This window comes from Triticum aestivum, chromosome 6B (assembly GCF_018294505.1).
Source record: "Triticum aestivum cultivar Chinese Spring chromosome 6B, IWGSC CS RefSeq v2.1, whole genome shotgun sequence".
Lineage (NCBI taxonomy): Eukaryota > Viridiplantae > Streptophyta > Magnoliopsida > Poales > Poaceae > Triticum > Triticum aestivum.
Window position 1 is genome coordinate 410,871,666 of NC_057810.1, and position 15,379 is coordinate 410,887,044.

A 15,379-nucleotide genomic window follows, 5' to 3' on the forward strand; every position below is an offset into this window, starting at 1 on the left:
TCTCCTTTCCTGCAACCGCCGCCGCCGATCTCCACTCCCCCAAACCGCCCCGCCCCGCCGGCGACCTCCGCCTTCCTCTCCCCTCGCCACCTCGCCTCCCCTCGCCGCCTCGCCACCCCTCTCCGCGCTGGCGCCCTCCTGGAGCACGGCGGTGGTGCTGGCCTCCTACCTCCGTCCCGCCCGTCGCTCACGTCCCTGGCGCACACCCTCCGCCTCGTCGACGCCCCGCTGCGCTGGATCGTCGTCGAGCCTGGCCACCGCACCGACGCCGTCGCCGCCGTGCTCGCCCGCTCCGGCCTCGACTTCATCCACCTCGTCGCCTCCGACGGCGCCTCCACCGCGCGCCTTCGAATGCACGCCCTCAGGTACTATCACCGTGCTCTGCTCGCCGCACTAGATCTCACTGAGCGCCCCTGGCCAAGGGAATTGATCCCCGCATCCACTTCCCGCTCACGATTTGGATCTGTTGACCGATTTCAGGGAGATATGAAGGAGAAGATGGATGACGTCGTGGTGTTCGCCGACGAGAACGGCATCCTCCGGACGGAGCTGTTCGACCTCGACTACGAGTACGACGCGCCGCGCTGGTTCGACCTCGCGCAGGACGAGGCGCCCGCCGAGGCCGCCGCCGCCGAGCTCTGGTTCGCCACCGCCCCCAGCTACCCGCCCTCCCGTACGTCTGCCTCCCCGCCCATTCATCCTTCCCTTCCCTCCCTCCCTCCGTCGCGTTCCATGTTTCCTGTTCTACTCTACGATTCGAGAAATTACATACAGTATACTCGATCGATTGTGGTTCCGCGCTTGCAATGCGCGAACTGGTTGACGCCTCACGCCCTTCGCGTGCACATTACGCTGGAGATTGGGTGGGGCAACGCGATGGATTTAGTAGGAAATTTCGTATTTATTAGTAGTACTCTAATTATGGAGTAGCGTATTCCCCTTTCCAAGTAGCAGCGTCGCTATTCCTATTTGGAGAAACTTGCTGGGCGTGGTTTTAGGCTTATACCAGGGACAAAATTGTGCACCCATTTAATGTAATTTTCTGAGCGCTGGGGTCCGTCTGGGGGCAATGATGGTGCGAATAAGATTTGACGTTCTGAGACCAGCATGCTCTATGCCATTCTGAAACTGTAGGAACTTCGTTTAATTTTGGCAATGCTCTATCATGGCAGCATTCTGGGTTGAGTATTGGTCTGTACTTAAGATGGATATTGGCTGTTAGCAGTGGTTAACTAAGAAATAATCTTAGGGATAAGAAAATAATCTTAGGGATATTTATCTGGTTAACTAAGAAATAATCTTATCCTATGAAAATTCACTAGTCCTGTTTCTAGATTATTTATTTGGTTGATAAGTAGTTTTTTTAGGATAAGAAATAGTCTTTCCTGTCCTGCAAAAAAACTTTACCCTCAGCTAGAACTGAAGTAGTAGTCATTTTATATGTACACAAGTGTGTCGATTTCATCGCTGCACATTCACAACATGTATGTTGCTCATACAGTTAATCATTATGACAGGATGTTGATCCATTTGCCGATGCTTGTTCTGTAAATAAACTAGAATGGGTACTGACATTCATCAAAGGGATATACACGGAACGCGTCCATCTTTGTTGAGTTCCTGCTTTTGTTGGGTTGCTTGGATCAATTCTATTGTTTGGTTGTTGCTGTCAACATAGTTATTCGAGAGTGCCAGTTTGCCAGTTTCTTATCATTTTTTTGCTCATTTGTGCATATGATTCCCTAGCATGATGTCATCATAGTTCGTTTTTATTCAAAGCTCGATGCGGTTTATCTTGTTGATTGATGCAGTTTCTCACCTTTTTGCTGCTGATGTTTAGTTCCTTGCTTGATTCTGGATACTATTAAGTTGAAATAAAATTGTATGAGAAAATGATCACTAAACTAAAGAGGCTTAACCTGATAATAACTTATTTTACGTTAATAGCCTACAATGTTGTCTTGGAGCTTATTGTCCAAAATAATACCTCTACTTTTTGTGTCCTTCAGGACTGCGTATCCTTCAGGACAACTCAAGCCCCTCCTCTCCTGTACATGAATGTGAGATGCTGCGCATGCAAGATCTGAGCCAAATGGCATAATGTAATCTTTTTATTGCTGGTTTTTATGTATGATGTCATGAAGATGTACGTTTGAAATGTTGCTTTGATAGCAAAATTGTATTTTTGTGTACATGCTGCTTTGACAGCAAAATTATGAAAATTTATGGGCAAAAATGTATTCCTGTGTACTGCACTTGAAAAGGCTACAGCCAATTGATGATGTTGCTGTGGAATTGTTATTTTATTTTAAATAGTAAAAATAATGATTATGCCAAAAAGTTATAAAAACCAAAATGAAAAGGCCAGCAAAAAACAAAATGAAAAGGCCAAAAAAAAGAAATTTACAAGAAAAAGTAAAGGGCCCAGAAGAAAAAAGGATTGCAAAAATTGGGCTTGGCCCATTTTGTTGACCATAAAAAACGTAAATCTGTTGGAATTAGTGGGCTCGGCCCATATAAAAGACAGAATTGGACCGGGCTGAATTTTGTGCCACATCAGCTTGCCACGCTGGATGCCTACGTGGCTTGGGGAGGTTGCTTTTGACCAAAATGCCACAGTAGACGTATTTTGGTCGTAAACGTCTACGACCATTTCAGAAGAAAGATTGCTATAGTCAGTTTACGACCGCCAGCTTTTGACCTTATGTTTATTGTCACAAAAAGGTCATAAATTGAAAACAGTGACCATTTAGTAACCAATAGTGCTGGTCACAAGTTGACATATTTCTTGTAGTGAGTGCACCTATACAATTTACCATTATATTGGGTGTGTCGGGGACACAAGAGACTCCTTGTTATTTGGTTGCAGGGTTGTTTGAGAGAGACCATCTTCATCCTATGCCTCCCACGTATTGATAAACCTTAGGTCATCCACTTGAGGGAAATTTGCTACTGTCCTACAAACCTCTGAACTTGGAGGCCCAACAACATCTACAAGAAGAAGGTTGTGTAGTAGACATCACACCACTCTCCAAAAGGTAATAGATGGTGTTTTGATGATGAACTCCTTGCTCTTGTGCTTCAAATGATAGTCTCCCCAACACTCAACTCTCTCTCTCACGGATTTGGCTATGGTAGAAAGAAGATTTGAGTGGAAAGAAACTTGGGGAAGGATAGAGATCAAGATTCTTGTGGTTGGATTGGAATGTCTTGGTCTCAACACATGAGTAGGTGGTTATCTCTCCGAAAATGAGTAGTGGAAGTGTAGGAACATTCTGATGGCTCTCTCACAAATGGAGAAGGGGTAGACGGGTATATATAGCCTCCACACAAAATCCAACCATTACACACGTTTGACCCAACTCGGTCAGACCGAATAGAAAAACTCGGTGGGAGTGATTTAGTTCAAAATGTGAATGTTAGGATTCTTGGTGGGACCGATGTGCTAGGGCTAGGGCAAAACCTCATCTCGGTGAGACCGGTCGCATGAACTCGGTGAGACCGATTTCAGCAATGATCAAACAGAGATTTAGTCAGGCAAACTCGGCGAGACCGATTGCACATTTCGGTGAGACCGAAATAATATCAACTTTCAACAAAGAGTTTGCAAGGCCATTTCGGTGAGACCGAGATCCATATCAGTATGACCGAATTGTCTAGGGTTTCTGGCAGTGGAAATGTCAACAAAACTCGGTGGCGCCAAATAGATCAAATCGGTGGGGCCGAGTTTGACTTTAGGTTTTGGACATGTGAGGAAATGAGATAGTGGATGAGGGTTTTGGAGCAATATCACTAAGAACTTTGAGCAAGTAGACCATTAAGAAACACCTCATCTCCTTTAATGGTATTGACTTTCTTATGGACTCAATATGATCTTGGATCACTAAAATGAAAATGAAGAATCTTGAACCTTTGCCATTCTTTGACCTTACTATTTTGAAGGGGTTCCACATCCTCTTTTCCTTGCCATGCCATTGTTGAACTCATCTGAAATGCACTCGACAAAAAATATTAGTGCAACAAGAGATATGTTGTCATTGATTACCAAAATCACCCAGGGAGCACTTGTGCTTTCAGTAGCAAGTAACAAAAGTGAGCAAAAACGGTATTTCAATGCTTGCAAACAAGGCCTAGAGTTCATACTTTCTCTAGTGCAAGTTTTCTCAACAATGATAACATAATTAGATCATATGGCAATCCCTCAACGTGCGAGAAAAGTCACTCCAAAGTTCCTATCATGGAGAATAGAAGGTGAAATTGCTTGTAGGGTACGAAACCACCTCAAAGTTATTCTTTGTGATCAATCCATTGAGCTATTCCTATAAGTGTCACAAACAACCCTAGAGTTTGTAGTAAAATAACACCATATGACACACATCAATCAATCCCTAATGTCACATAGATACTCCAATGTCACCACAAGTATCCATGGGTCAATTATACGATATGCATCACACAATCTCAGATTCATAATATTCAATCCAACACAAAGAACTTCAAGAGTACCCCAAGATTTCTATCGGAGAAAGGAATATGAAAATGTGTACCAACCCCTATCCATAGATTACCCCAATGTCACCACGGGAATCCGCAAGTTGATAACCAAAACATACATCAAGTGGATCAATCAAACATCCCGTTGTCACCACGGGTATCCCGTCACAATACATACATCAAGTGCTCTCACATCCAAAGATTCAATCTGACATAACAAAACCTCAAAGGAAAAGATTCAATTCATCACAAGGTAGAGAGGGAAGAACACCATAAGATCCAACTATAAAAACAAAGCTTGTGGTACATCAATATAATGCCAAATCAAGAACACGAGAGAGAGAGAGAGAGAGAGAGAGAGAGATCAAACACATAGCTACTGGTACATACTCTCAGCCCCGAGGGTGAACTAATCTCTCCTCGTCCTGGAGACCGTCGGGATGATGAAGATGACCACCAGTGATGATTCCTCCCTTCGGCGGGGTGCAGGGACGGGCTTAGATTAGTTTTTCGTGAACTTAGAGGCTTGCGGTGGCGGAACTCCTGATCTAGGTTTCTTTCTGGTGGTTTATGGATTTATAGGAATTTTTGGCATCGGTTTCACGTCAGGGGGTCCAGGAGGCAGCGACAAGATAGGGGGGCGCGCTCTAGGGGGGTGGGCGCACCCTCCACCCTTTCCGTCACATCGGGGCTCTTCTGGCCCAACTCTGGTGCTTTAGGGGTCTCTTTTGGTCCATAAAAAATCACTGTAAATTTTCAGCCCATTCCGAGAACTTTTATTTCTGCACAAAAAACGACACCATGGTAGTTCTGCTGAAAACAGCATCAATTCGGGTTAGTTCTAATCAAATCATACCAAAATCATATATAATTGTTGTAAATATGGCATGAATACTTGATAAATTATAGGTACGTCCGAGACGTATCAGCATCCCCAAGCTTTGCTCGTCCCCGAGTAGGTAAATGATAAAAGAAATAATTTATGAAGTGTGAATGCTAGCATAGTGCATAAATTTGATCAATGATAGTTCCAAACACTTTTTCTAGCATCATTATATATCATAAACAATATCTCATCTCATAGAACTTCTCATGATCGAGTAACAAGCTATTCACATGTTGAAGCATAGATTATAAACTTTCTTGAAAACTAACAAACTAGGTTCTCAGTCATCAAAAAATTGCAGTTCATCTTCTTTTCAGGAAGGGTCTATGTAAGAGCTTTGATTTAGCAAATCCCACATACTCAACTATCATATACTCTTCCATGATTGCTACCACTCAAAGCACATATTTAGAACAAATAGCATCCATTGAACACAGAGAAATAGGGGCTTAATGTTTCGCCGCCCAACTTATTTATCATATAGATAATTGTCAACAGTAATAATTCATGATCGAATATATTTGAATGGCCATATATGCTAAGATATTTCCCCATCACATGATGCTTGCCAACTAAATAGTAGGTTGGATTGAGAAGGAATACTACTAACTCTTGCACAAAAGTAAAAGATAGGCCCTTCGCAGAGGGAAGCAGGGATTTGCAGAGATGCCAGAGCTCTAAGCTTTTAAAACAGATATGAGTATAATTTTGACAAGTATGCTTTCATTGTCAACGTAAAGACCAAAATTTATCACTATCTTCCATGCTAGACACATTATAAGCGGTTCCCAAATAGAATGGTAAAGTTTTTACTCCCCCTCCACCCACAATCACACTCCACGGCTGATCCGAAACAATGGGTACCGTCCATACCAACAACAGTCTTGGGGGTGTTTTATTTAATTTATTTGCATTTTTGTTTTTGATATTTGATCATAGGACTGGGCATCCCAATTACCAACCACTCGATTGTGAATGATAAGTGAATAAACACACATCGTGAGAATAACACACCTAGCATGGAAGATACTGATAGCCCCTAGTCGCTACATGAGTGATTCGGGCATACAAAACATATTATTATTTGAAGGTTTAGAGTTTGGCACATGCAAATTTACTTGGAACGACAGGTAAATACCGCATATAGGTAGATATGGTGGACACTCATGGAAGAAACATGGTTCAAGGATTTTGGATGCACAAGCAGTATCCCCGCTTAGTATGGAAATTTTGGCTAGCAAAAGATTCTAAATTGCAAGCACCACATGTTTGAGGGTCCATAACAATATAACTTCTATACAAATATACCCAAGAATAACTCATTATGTTGTCTTCCTTGTCCAACTTCAACTAATTTTCTTTGGTTTCAAAATAATTATTGTGGCTCACAATCATAGAAGATGTCCAAGATAGTATATTTATATGTGAAAAAATCTCTCTTCCTTCAATATTCTTTCATGATTTGTTCAAGTGACCAATACTATGTTTGCTAACTTCCAATAAAATTTACCACCTCTACTTCTTATATGTGAAGTCATTACTCCCCATGGTATAAGCATATGAAACATATATAATTTGAGATTTATGATATTCAACTCATTCAACCATCTACTCATAGGAGATAAGTGAAGCACGTGAGTAAATGAGAAACTACTCCAAAAAGATATACGTGAAGATCAATAAGTAGTCAAATAATTATTTAGCTATGTGAGGACTCTCTCTCATAAATAAAATTTTGATCTTAAAATTTTATTCAAACATCAAGCAAAACAAAATAAAATGACATTCCAAGTATAGCACAACCAATGTGAAGAAGCAAAAACTCAGGCTCAACCGAGGCTAACCGATAATTGTTGATGAAGAAAGGTGGGATGCCAACCAGGGCATCCCCAAGCTTAGATGCTTGAGACTTCTTGAATATTAATTAGGGATGCCTTGGGCATCCCCAAGCTTGAGATTTTGTGTTTCCCTCATTCCTCTCATATCATAGTTTCCCTAATTCTTAAAACTTCATCCACACAAAACTCAACAAGAACTTGTGACATAAGTTACTATAAATCAATGCAAAACCTTATAATTCTCTACTGTAGCAAATCACTGAAATTATAATTTGACATTGCATACTAATTGCCTCTACATATTTAATACTCCTATCCTCAAATAGAATCATTAAACAAGCAAACATATGCAAACAATGCAAACATGATAGCAATCTGTCTAAACAGAATAGTCTGTAATGAATGCAAGAGCAATCATACTTCCCTAACTCCAAAAATTCTGAAACATTACCACTCTGTAGAAAATTGTTGTTACTCATTGTGTACAAATTTCAAGATTTTATCATGTTCTTACTATTCACAAATATTAAGACAAACATAGAAAACTTTCTGTTTTGAAACAGCAACTCGTATATTTGCAAATTGAGCTTGGTGAAGGCTATCCTTGACACTTTTATTGAAATAAAAGACAAAAAAACGTTATTATAAATGACAGAAAGCAAATACTAATAGAATAAATGACGCTCCAAGCAAAACACATATCATGCGGTGAATAAAAATATAGCCTCAAGTAAATTTACTGATGGATTGAAGAAAAAAGAGGGGATGTCATTCGGGGCATCCCCAAGCTTAGATTCTTGGTTGTCCTTGAATATTACCTTGGGGTGCCTTGGGCATCCCCAAGCTTAGGATCTTACCACTCCTTATTCCATTGTCCATTTAAACTTTAGCCAAAACTTGAAAACTTCACAACACAAAACACAACAAAAAACTCGTAAGCTCAGTTAGTATAATAAAGCAAATCACCACTTAGGTACTATTGCGTACTCATTATAGATCTATATTGGTGTTATATCTACCGTATTCCAACTTCTCCATGGTTCATACCCCCCTATACTACCCATAGATTCATCCAAATAAGCAAACAACACAATGAGAACAAAATCTGTCAAAAATAGAGCAGTTTGTAGTAATCTGGAAATTTCGTATACTTCTGTAACTCCAAAAATTCTGAAAATTAATGACAACTTGGTAATTTGTATATCAATCTTGTGTATAAAATGCAGATCAAAAGCACGCTTCTGTGACTTCTGAAAATTGTTTTACTGGGTGCAAAAGTTTCTGTTTTTCAGCATGATCAAATCAACAATATTCCAAACTGTCCCAAAGGTATTACTTGGCACAAACACTAAATTAAAACATGAAAACACATCTAACCAGAGGCTAGATGATAAAATTATCCAAAAACAAAAAAGAAAAATATTGGGTTGTCTCCGAACAAGCGCTTTTCTTTAAAAACTTTTAGCTAGGCATTGCTAATTTTAATGATGCTCACATGAGAGATAAGAATTGAAGTACAAAGAGAGCATCATGAAGCATATGACTAGCACATTTAATTCTAAGCCACTTCCTATGCATAGGGGTTTTGTGAGAAAACAACTTATGGGAACAAGAATCAACTAGCATAGGAAGGTAAAGCAAGCAAAACTTCAAGATTTTCAACACATAGAGATGAAACTTGTTATAATTGAAATATGTAAAAGCATATGCTCCCCTCTCATAGTAATTTTCAGTAGCATCATGAATGAATTCAAGAATATAACTATCACATAAAGCATTCTTTTCATGATCCACTAGCATAGAAATTTTATTACTCTCCACATAAGAAAATTTCTTCTCATTCCTAATAGTGGGAGCAAACTCAACAAAATAACTATCATGTGAGGCATAATCCAATTGAAAATTAAAATTAAGATGACAAGTTTCATAGTTATCATTGTTCTTTATAGAATGCATGTCATCACAATAATCACCATAGATAGCAACATTATTCTCATAATCAATTGGAACCTCTTCCGAAATAGTGGATTCATCACTAAATAAAGTCATGACCTCTCCAAATCCACTTTCATAATTATCACAATAAGATTCAACACCCTCCAAAATAGTGCGACCATTACTTCCTAAATTTGACACTCTTCCAAATCCACTTTCATCAATATAATCATCATAAATAGGAGGCATGCTTTCCTCATAATAAATATTCTCATCAAAACTTGGGGAACTAAAAATATCATATTCATCAAACCAAGGTTGTCAGAATCGCAATTCTGTTATACGATTCTACGACTTTACGATCCAAACTAACCCCTATGATTCTACGATTTTAGTTCTTAGAATCTACGTTTCTACGATCCTGATAGTGAAGATTCTACGATTTGCGATCCTACCATCAAAGCTCCGATCCGATTCAAAATCACGATTCTGACAACCTTGCATCAAACATAGCATTCCCAAGCTTGTAGCTTTGCACATCCTTAGCTTCATGGATATTCAAATAATTCACACTAACAATATTGCAGTCATGCTCATCATTCAAAGATTGTATGCCAAATATTTTATTACATTCTTCTTCTAACACTTTGGCACAATTTTCTGATCCATCATTTTCAAGAAAAACATGATAAAGATGACTTATATGTGGCAACCTCAATTCCATTTTTTTATTTTTTTATAAACAAAACTAGTGATAATACAAGAAACTAAAAGACTCAATTGCAAGATCTAAAGATATACCTTCAAGCACTAACCTCCTCGGCAACAGCGCCAGAAAAGATCTTGATGTCTACTATACAACCTTCTTCTTGTAGGCTCGTGTTGGGCCTCCAAGCATGGAGTTTTTTAGGACAGTAGCAAATTTCCCTCAAGTGGATGACCTAAGGTTTATCAATCCATGGGAGGCGTAGATGAAGATGGTCTCTCTCAAACAACTCTGCAACCAAATAACAAAGAGTCTCTTGTGTCCCCAACACACCCAATACAATGGCAAATTGTATAGGTGCACTAGTTCGGCGAAGAGATGGTGATAAAAATGTAATATGGATAGTAGATATAGGTTTTTGTAATCTGAAAAATATAAAAACAGCAAGGTAGCAAGTAATAGAAGTGAGAGAAAACGGTATTGCAATGCTTGGAAACAAGGCCTAGAGTTCATACTTTCACTAGTGCAAGTTCTCTCAACAATGATAACATAATTAGATCATATGGCAATCCCTCAACGTGCGACAAATGTCACTCCAAAGTTCCTATCATGGAGAACATAAGATGAAATTGCTTGTAGGGTACGAAACCACCTCAAAGTTATTCTTTTTTATCAATCCATTGAGCTATACCTATAAGTGTCACAAACAACCCTAGAGTTCGTAGTAAAATAACACCATATGACACATATAAATCAAACCCTAATGTCACGTAGATACTCAATGTCACCACAAGTATCCGTGGGTCAATTATACGATACGTATCACACAATTTCAGATTTATAATATTCAATCTAGCACAAAGAACTTCAAGAGTACCCCAAGAATTCTATCAGAGAAAGGAATATGACAATGTGTACCAACCCCTATGCATAGATTACCCCAATGTCACCACGGGAATCCGCAAGTTGATAACCAAAACATACATCAAGTGGATCAATAGAACATCCCATTGTAACCATGGATATCCCATCGCAAGACATACATCAAGTGCTCTCACATCCAAAGATTCAATCCGACATAACAAAACCTCAAAGGAAAAGATTCAATTCATCACAAGGTAGAGAGGGAAGAACACCATAAGATCCAACTATAATAACAAAGCTCGCGGTAAATCCAGATCGTGCCAAATCAAGAACACGAGAGAGAGAGAGAGAGAGAGAGAGAGACAGGTCAAACACGTAGCTAGTCGTACATACCCTTAGCCCGGAGGGTGAACTACTCCCTCCTTGTCATGGAGACCTTCGGGATGATGAAGATGGACACCGGTGATGATTCCCCCCTCCAGCAGGGTGCCAAAACGGGCTTAGGTGGGTTTTTTGTGAACTTAGAGGCTTGCGGCGGCGGAACTCCCGATTTAGGTTTCTTTCCGGGGATTTCTGGATTTCTAGGAATTTTTGGCGTTAGTTTCACTTTAGGGGGGGGGGTTCACGAGGTAGTGGCAAGACAGGGGGCGCGCCCTAGGGTGGTGGGCAGGCCCTCCACCCTTGCCGTCACCTCAGGACTCTTCTGGCCCAACTCTGGTGCTTCGGGGGTCTCTTTTGGTCCCTAAAAAATCACCGTAAATTTTCAGCCCATTTCGAGAACTTTTATTTCTGCACAAAAAATGACACCAGGGTAGTTCTGCTGAAAACAGCGTCAGCCCAGGTTAGTTCTAATCAAATAATACCAAAATCATTAGAATTTTTGTAAACATGGCATGAATACTTCATTAATTATATCCTTCAACGGAGCTCTCTGATTTACCAAAGACGAATCAGAAGACGTATCAGAAGACTTCTTTCTAAAGAGCCTCTTATTCCAGATGATCGCTTGATTCACCAAAATACTCCGAAGATACTCTCTGATGTTCTCTTGGGAACTTGTGCCCATCGCTGTTGCAATTCCCTACCATCAATATATCCTTATGGATAACGAATTACATTTTCCATTCATACATTCATTTCCAGTTGCTCTTATTATTACAAGATACCCCAAGATACTCTTTGATATCCCGAGAATCCATTATGCCTAATCCCTTGCATCTTCTTCCTGCATGAATACATCTACGAAAAATTCCTCACTCTTATCGAGTATCCATTCATCCCCAGTTGTTCATATGTTTCATGAGATACTTTGGAATACTATCCGATCTTCTGAGAATCCTCCGCAACCTATTGCTCTGGAAAGTCTTGCCTTCCTGCATTATAGTTACTTCCATATGCCTAGCAATATTCATTATCATCCTTTGTCATCATCCTTTTGAGCAATTGATTCGACATATTTGTGAATTCTCCCAATCATCAATCATAATTAGAATTCATCCCTTCGGCTCGGACGTCACTCCGGACATGATCTAGTTCTCAGGAAGTCAAACCTTGATTGATTGTCGATCTATGTCTATTAAATTTATCCATCCTTGATCAGAGTGTCTGCTTCTGATCCTTAGTTTTGGAAATCATAATTCCTTTGTTATTTAAGCATCAAATTATTCACATGTTCTATAAATCGATACCTTTGCATTCTTTCTTCATCTGATTCAGTACGAATACTCACATCAGCTCCGTTGTGGAACACCAAACCCATTGCTGGGTTATTATCCGATAGTGTCCTTCACATTCAAAATTCTTGTGAGTTCCCCTGATACATGATGCCTTTAACAATTTGTATCCTCTGCTTTTATCAAGCATGCTCTACCTTCAACCTTGTGTCATTTACTCTTCAAGTTTATGCTATATGTTCCTAAGATGCCCCTATGTGTTGTGTCTATGCCTTCGCTATCTGTGAGAACCCAAAGTCTTAAAGGGACATACCCTTTTTGTATTCCACTAGTTAAACTTTCAAGCTCTAAACCTTTTTAACAGAGAGCAATAAATGAGAAGTTATGTTTTGGAGAAGTGGGAGTCGATCTTGAAATTTATGTTCATGCCCATAGACACAATGCAGATCTTATCATGGAAGCTTCTCGTGGAAAAATAGTTACCCCCTTGTTCTAAGCCCATCTTGTATCTGTGGTTTGGTCATTTGCAATCGTGGTTCCGACCATATTGTTCTTCTTTGATCCCATTTCTCGGACAAGTTAGAGTACTTGTCTTCTACAGATCAATACATCTGTCCAACCTCAATCCTGCTCCACCTTTGAGTATTATGCTCTGGTATCTCAATAATATCACAGAACCATGTTGCTTATTACGAGTCTTCATCAAGTATTATTTGTCACCGATTCAAATTTTCTTGGGTTTTGAGTTATTATCCACTCGAGGACACTTAAGCGAATCAAGACCTCACTATGATTCAACGACTATTAGTAATTTTCACTACTTACGAGTTTGAACTCGATCATGTCATTCCTAGTCAATTGTTCATATCATCATTGTCATGCTAAAGCTTGACCATGCTATCGGTGTCCTTCATCCCCGGGGCACAATCCCGACAGTGCGCTAAGCTTACATCGAGCTTTCAACACCGTGTTGGTTGTCTTGAAAGGAAATTTTGATTCCGGTCTTGCAATCTTATTTGTGGTTCCGATAACCTTTCGCTTCATCATTCCTTTTTCTTGATGTCATCGATGATCGATCACATCTTTATGAAACCTCTCGACAAATGTGTCATAATCATCATCAAAATTGTGAGCTCATCCAGGATATCAATCAAAATTATGATGAGAAATACCATTCTTGCCCCCTCGATGATTTCTGTTAACATCGAAAACATTCTTGCTTTCCCTCCAGCACAAAACTTGTTCCTGTTTTATGTTGTACCTTGAGTTCCTTGCTATCCAACTTATGATATGTTCTACATTGGAGTATTACCATCCTTTATGTCAAGAATGTTGTGAGAATTTCACCACCTCTTAAGAATTCTTGATATAGTAATACTTCTCGCCATCTCTGTTCATATCTTGGTCCTCATGTTGTTTCTAACCGGAATATAGACAATTGAACTATTATGTGTGAATTCAAAACTCCTAGCAACCCTAATGATTTGAAGTGAATGGTCGATAGTTTCATTCCCATTCTTTTGGTTGTTGAATCACCATTCTAAAATTGATTGTGCTACTTGGTCCATATTTCCAGGTGCACTTTTGTTCAATGTTTAATTGTGGATTTTCTCCTCGAACATCCTTCCTTATATACTTTGGTGTGTCCAATGTTGTCACCTTCTTCACTTAATTGCGGAAATCCATGTTTATGGAGATCTCGATGGATTATTGCTGAGCCCGTTGGCCACACCCTAATCTTTTTCTTGCTGAAATTGTCTGACTTACTTTATAAGTTGTTTCTGATCGATCCTTTGTGTATCCAAAGTGTCACCTTTACCTGATGACCATGTCAATGCTATCCCGAAGCATGAATGTGGTACTCAAACATCAACAAGAACATTGGAAGCATAATGCTAAATGTTTCTTGATCAATTATCCAAACACCATTGTATGGGTAACATCATGAGTTTCCTCGCCCCTTTCCCTAGATGTTTATCTATTAGCAGTCTTGTAATGATTATCCCACTCTGCTTGCTCTTGGGAAGGAGATACACCTTATACTCATGTATACACATTTTCTTTTCCATTGTTCTGTTTAAATCTGATAATCACTTTTGCCTTTCCATTGGTTTGTTTAACCCTTCTTGTGGTATATATGATATAAGCAGTAATAAATCCATGTTTAAGTAAGCACCTCGGTGTACAACTCTGTCAATAAGACCCTGTTACTACTGTTGATGACATTCCGGTAACCATCGATGGACGAGAACTTTGCCTATTTGTCCGCCTCGTTCCTGCGAGCCGGAAAATGGTTCTATTTGTCCCTCGCCCTTGGTACCAATGTTTTTGCCAACATAACTAACAGGCTATCCTCTGACATGCCTTGCTATCATGACCGTGCAAGATGTCAGCGCCCTTTCTACTTTTAACCCACATGGTGGGCCCATAACCAACTATTCCACAGGATCGAAACCTGACTCTCCTGTACTGTGACGCCCGAATAATTAAGCTACAGTAATCCTTTGCTAATGGTGCTTTGTCATCACAATACTGTTGCTAATCCTCGATTGATCCAAATCACAATTCAAATTCAAATTTAAAACTTAAGTCAAAAATAAAAGTTTTTCAAATGTCGAAACTAAAATGTGCGAAGTGTGGCAAATAATTATTGGATATTTATCATATAGAAACCACACTTTTATAAAGTGTTTAAATGTCCCAAAATAATTAAAACAGTAGCTAAAACAATTAATTAAATGCCTTTTATAATGTCGAAAATATTAAACTATTTTATTTGAGAGCGTAACTTTTTGTAGTAGAGGTATAGATAGTAATACTAATTTATAAAGTACTTCTGTATTTTAACTAAGCTAAAATATTATGGAAATTAAATAAAACTCTGGATAGATAATAAACAGAGGTAGAGTAAATGAAAAACAAAATACCTAAACTACTGGACCTTTGGCCCATTAAGCAAAAAACCGGCCAGCCCACATACCCC

General features: G+C 39.4%; 1 protein-coding gene across 1 annotated transcript; it reads left to right on the forward strand.

Annotated features, from left to right (window-relative positions):
- LOC123137292 (serine/arginine-rich splicing factor SR45) lies at positions 1-2,250 on the forward strand (the record flags this gene model as incomplete). The annotated part of the gene is given in 3 exon segments (XM_044556990.1): positions 1-365; positions 481-673; positions 2,010-2,250. Coding segments are annotated over 3 exon segments (650 nt in total), but the record flags the coding sequence as incomplete, so codon positions are not given.
- Between the last annotated feature and the right edge of the window lie 13,129 nt (positions 2,251-15,379).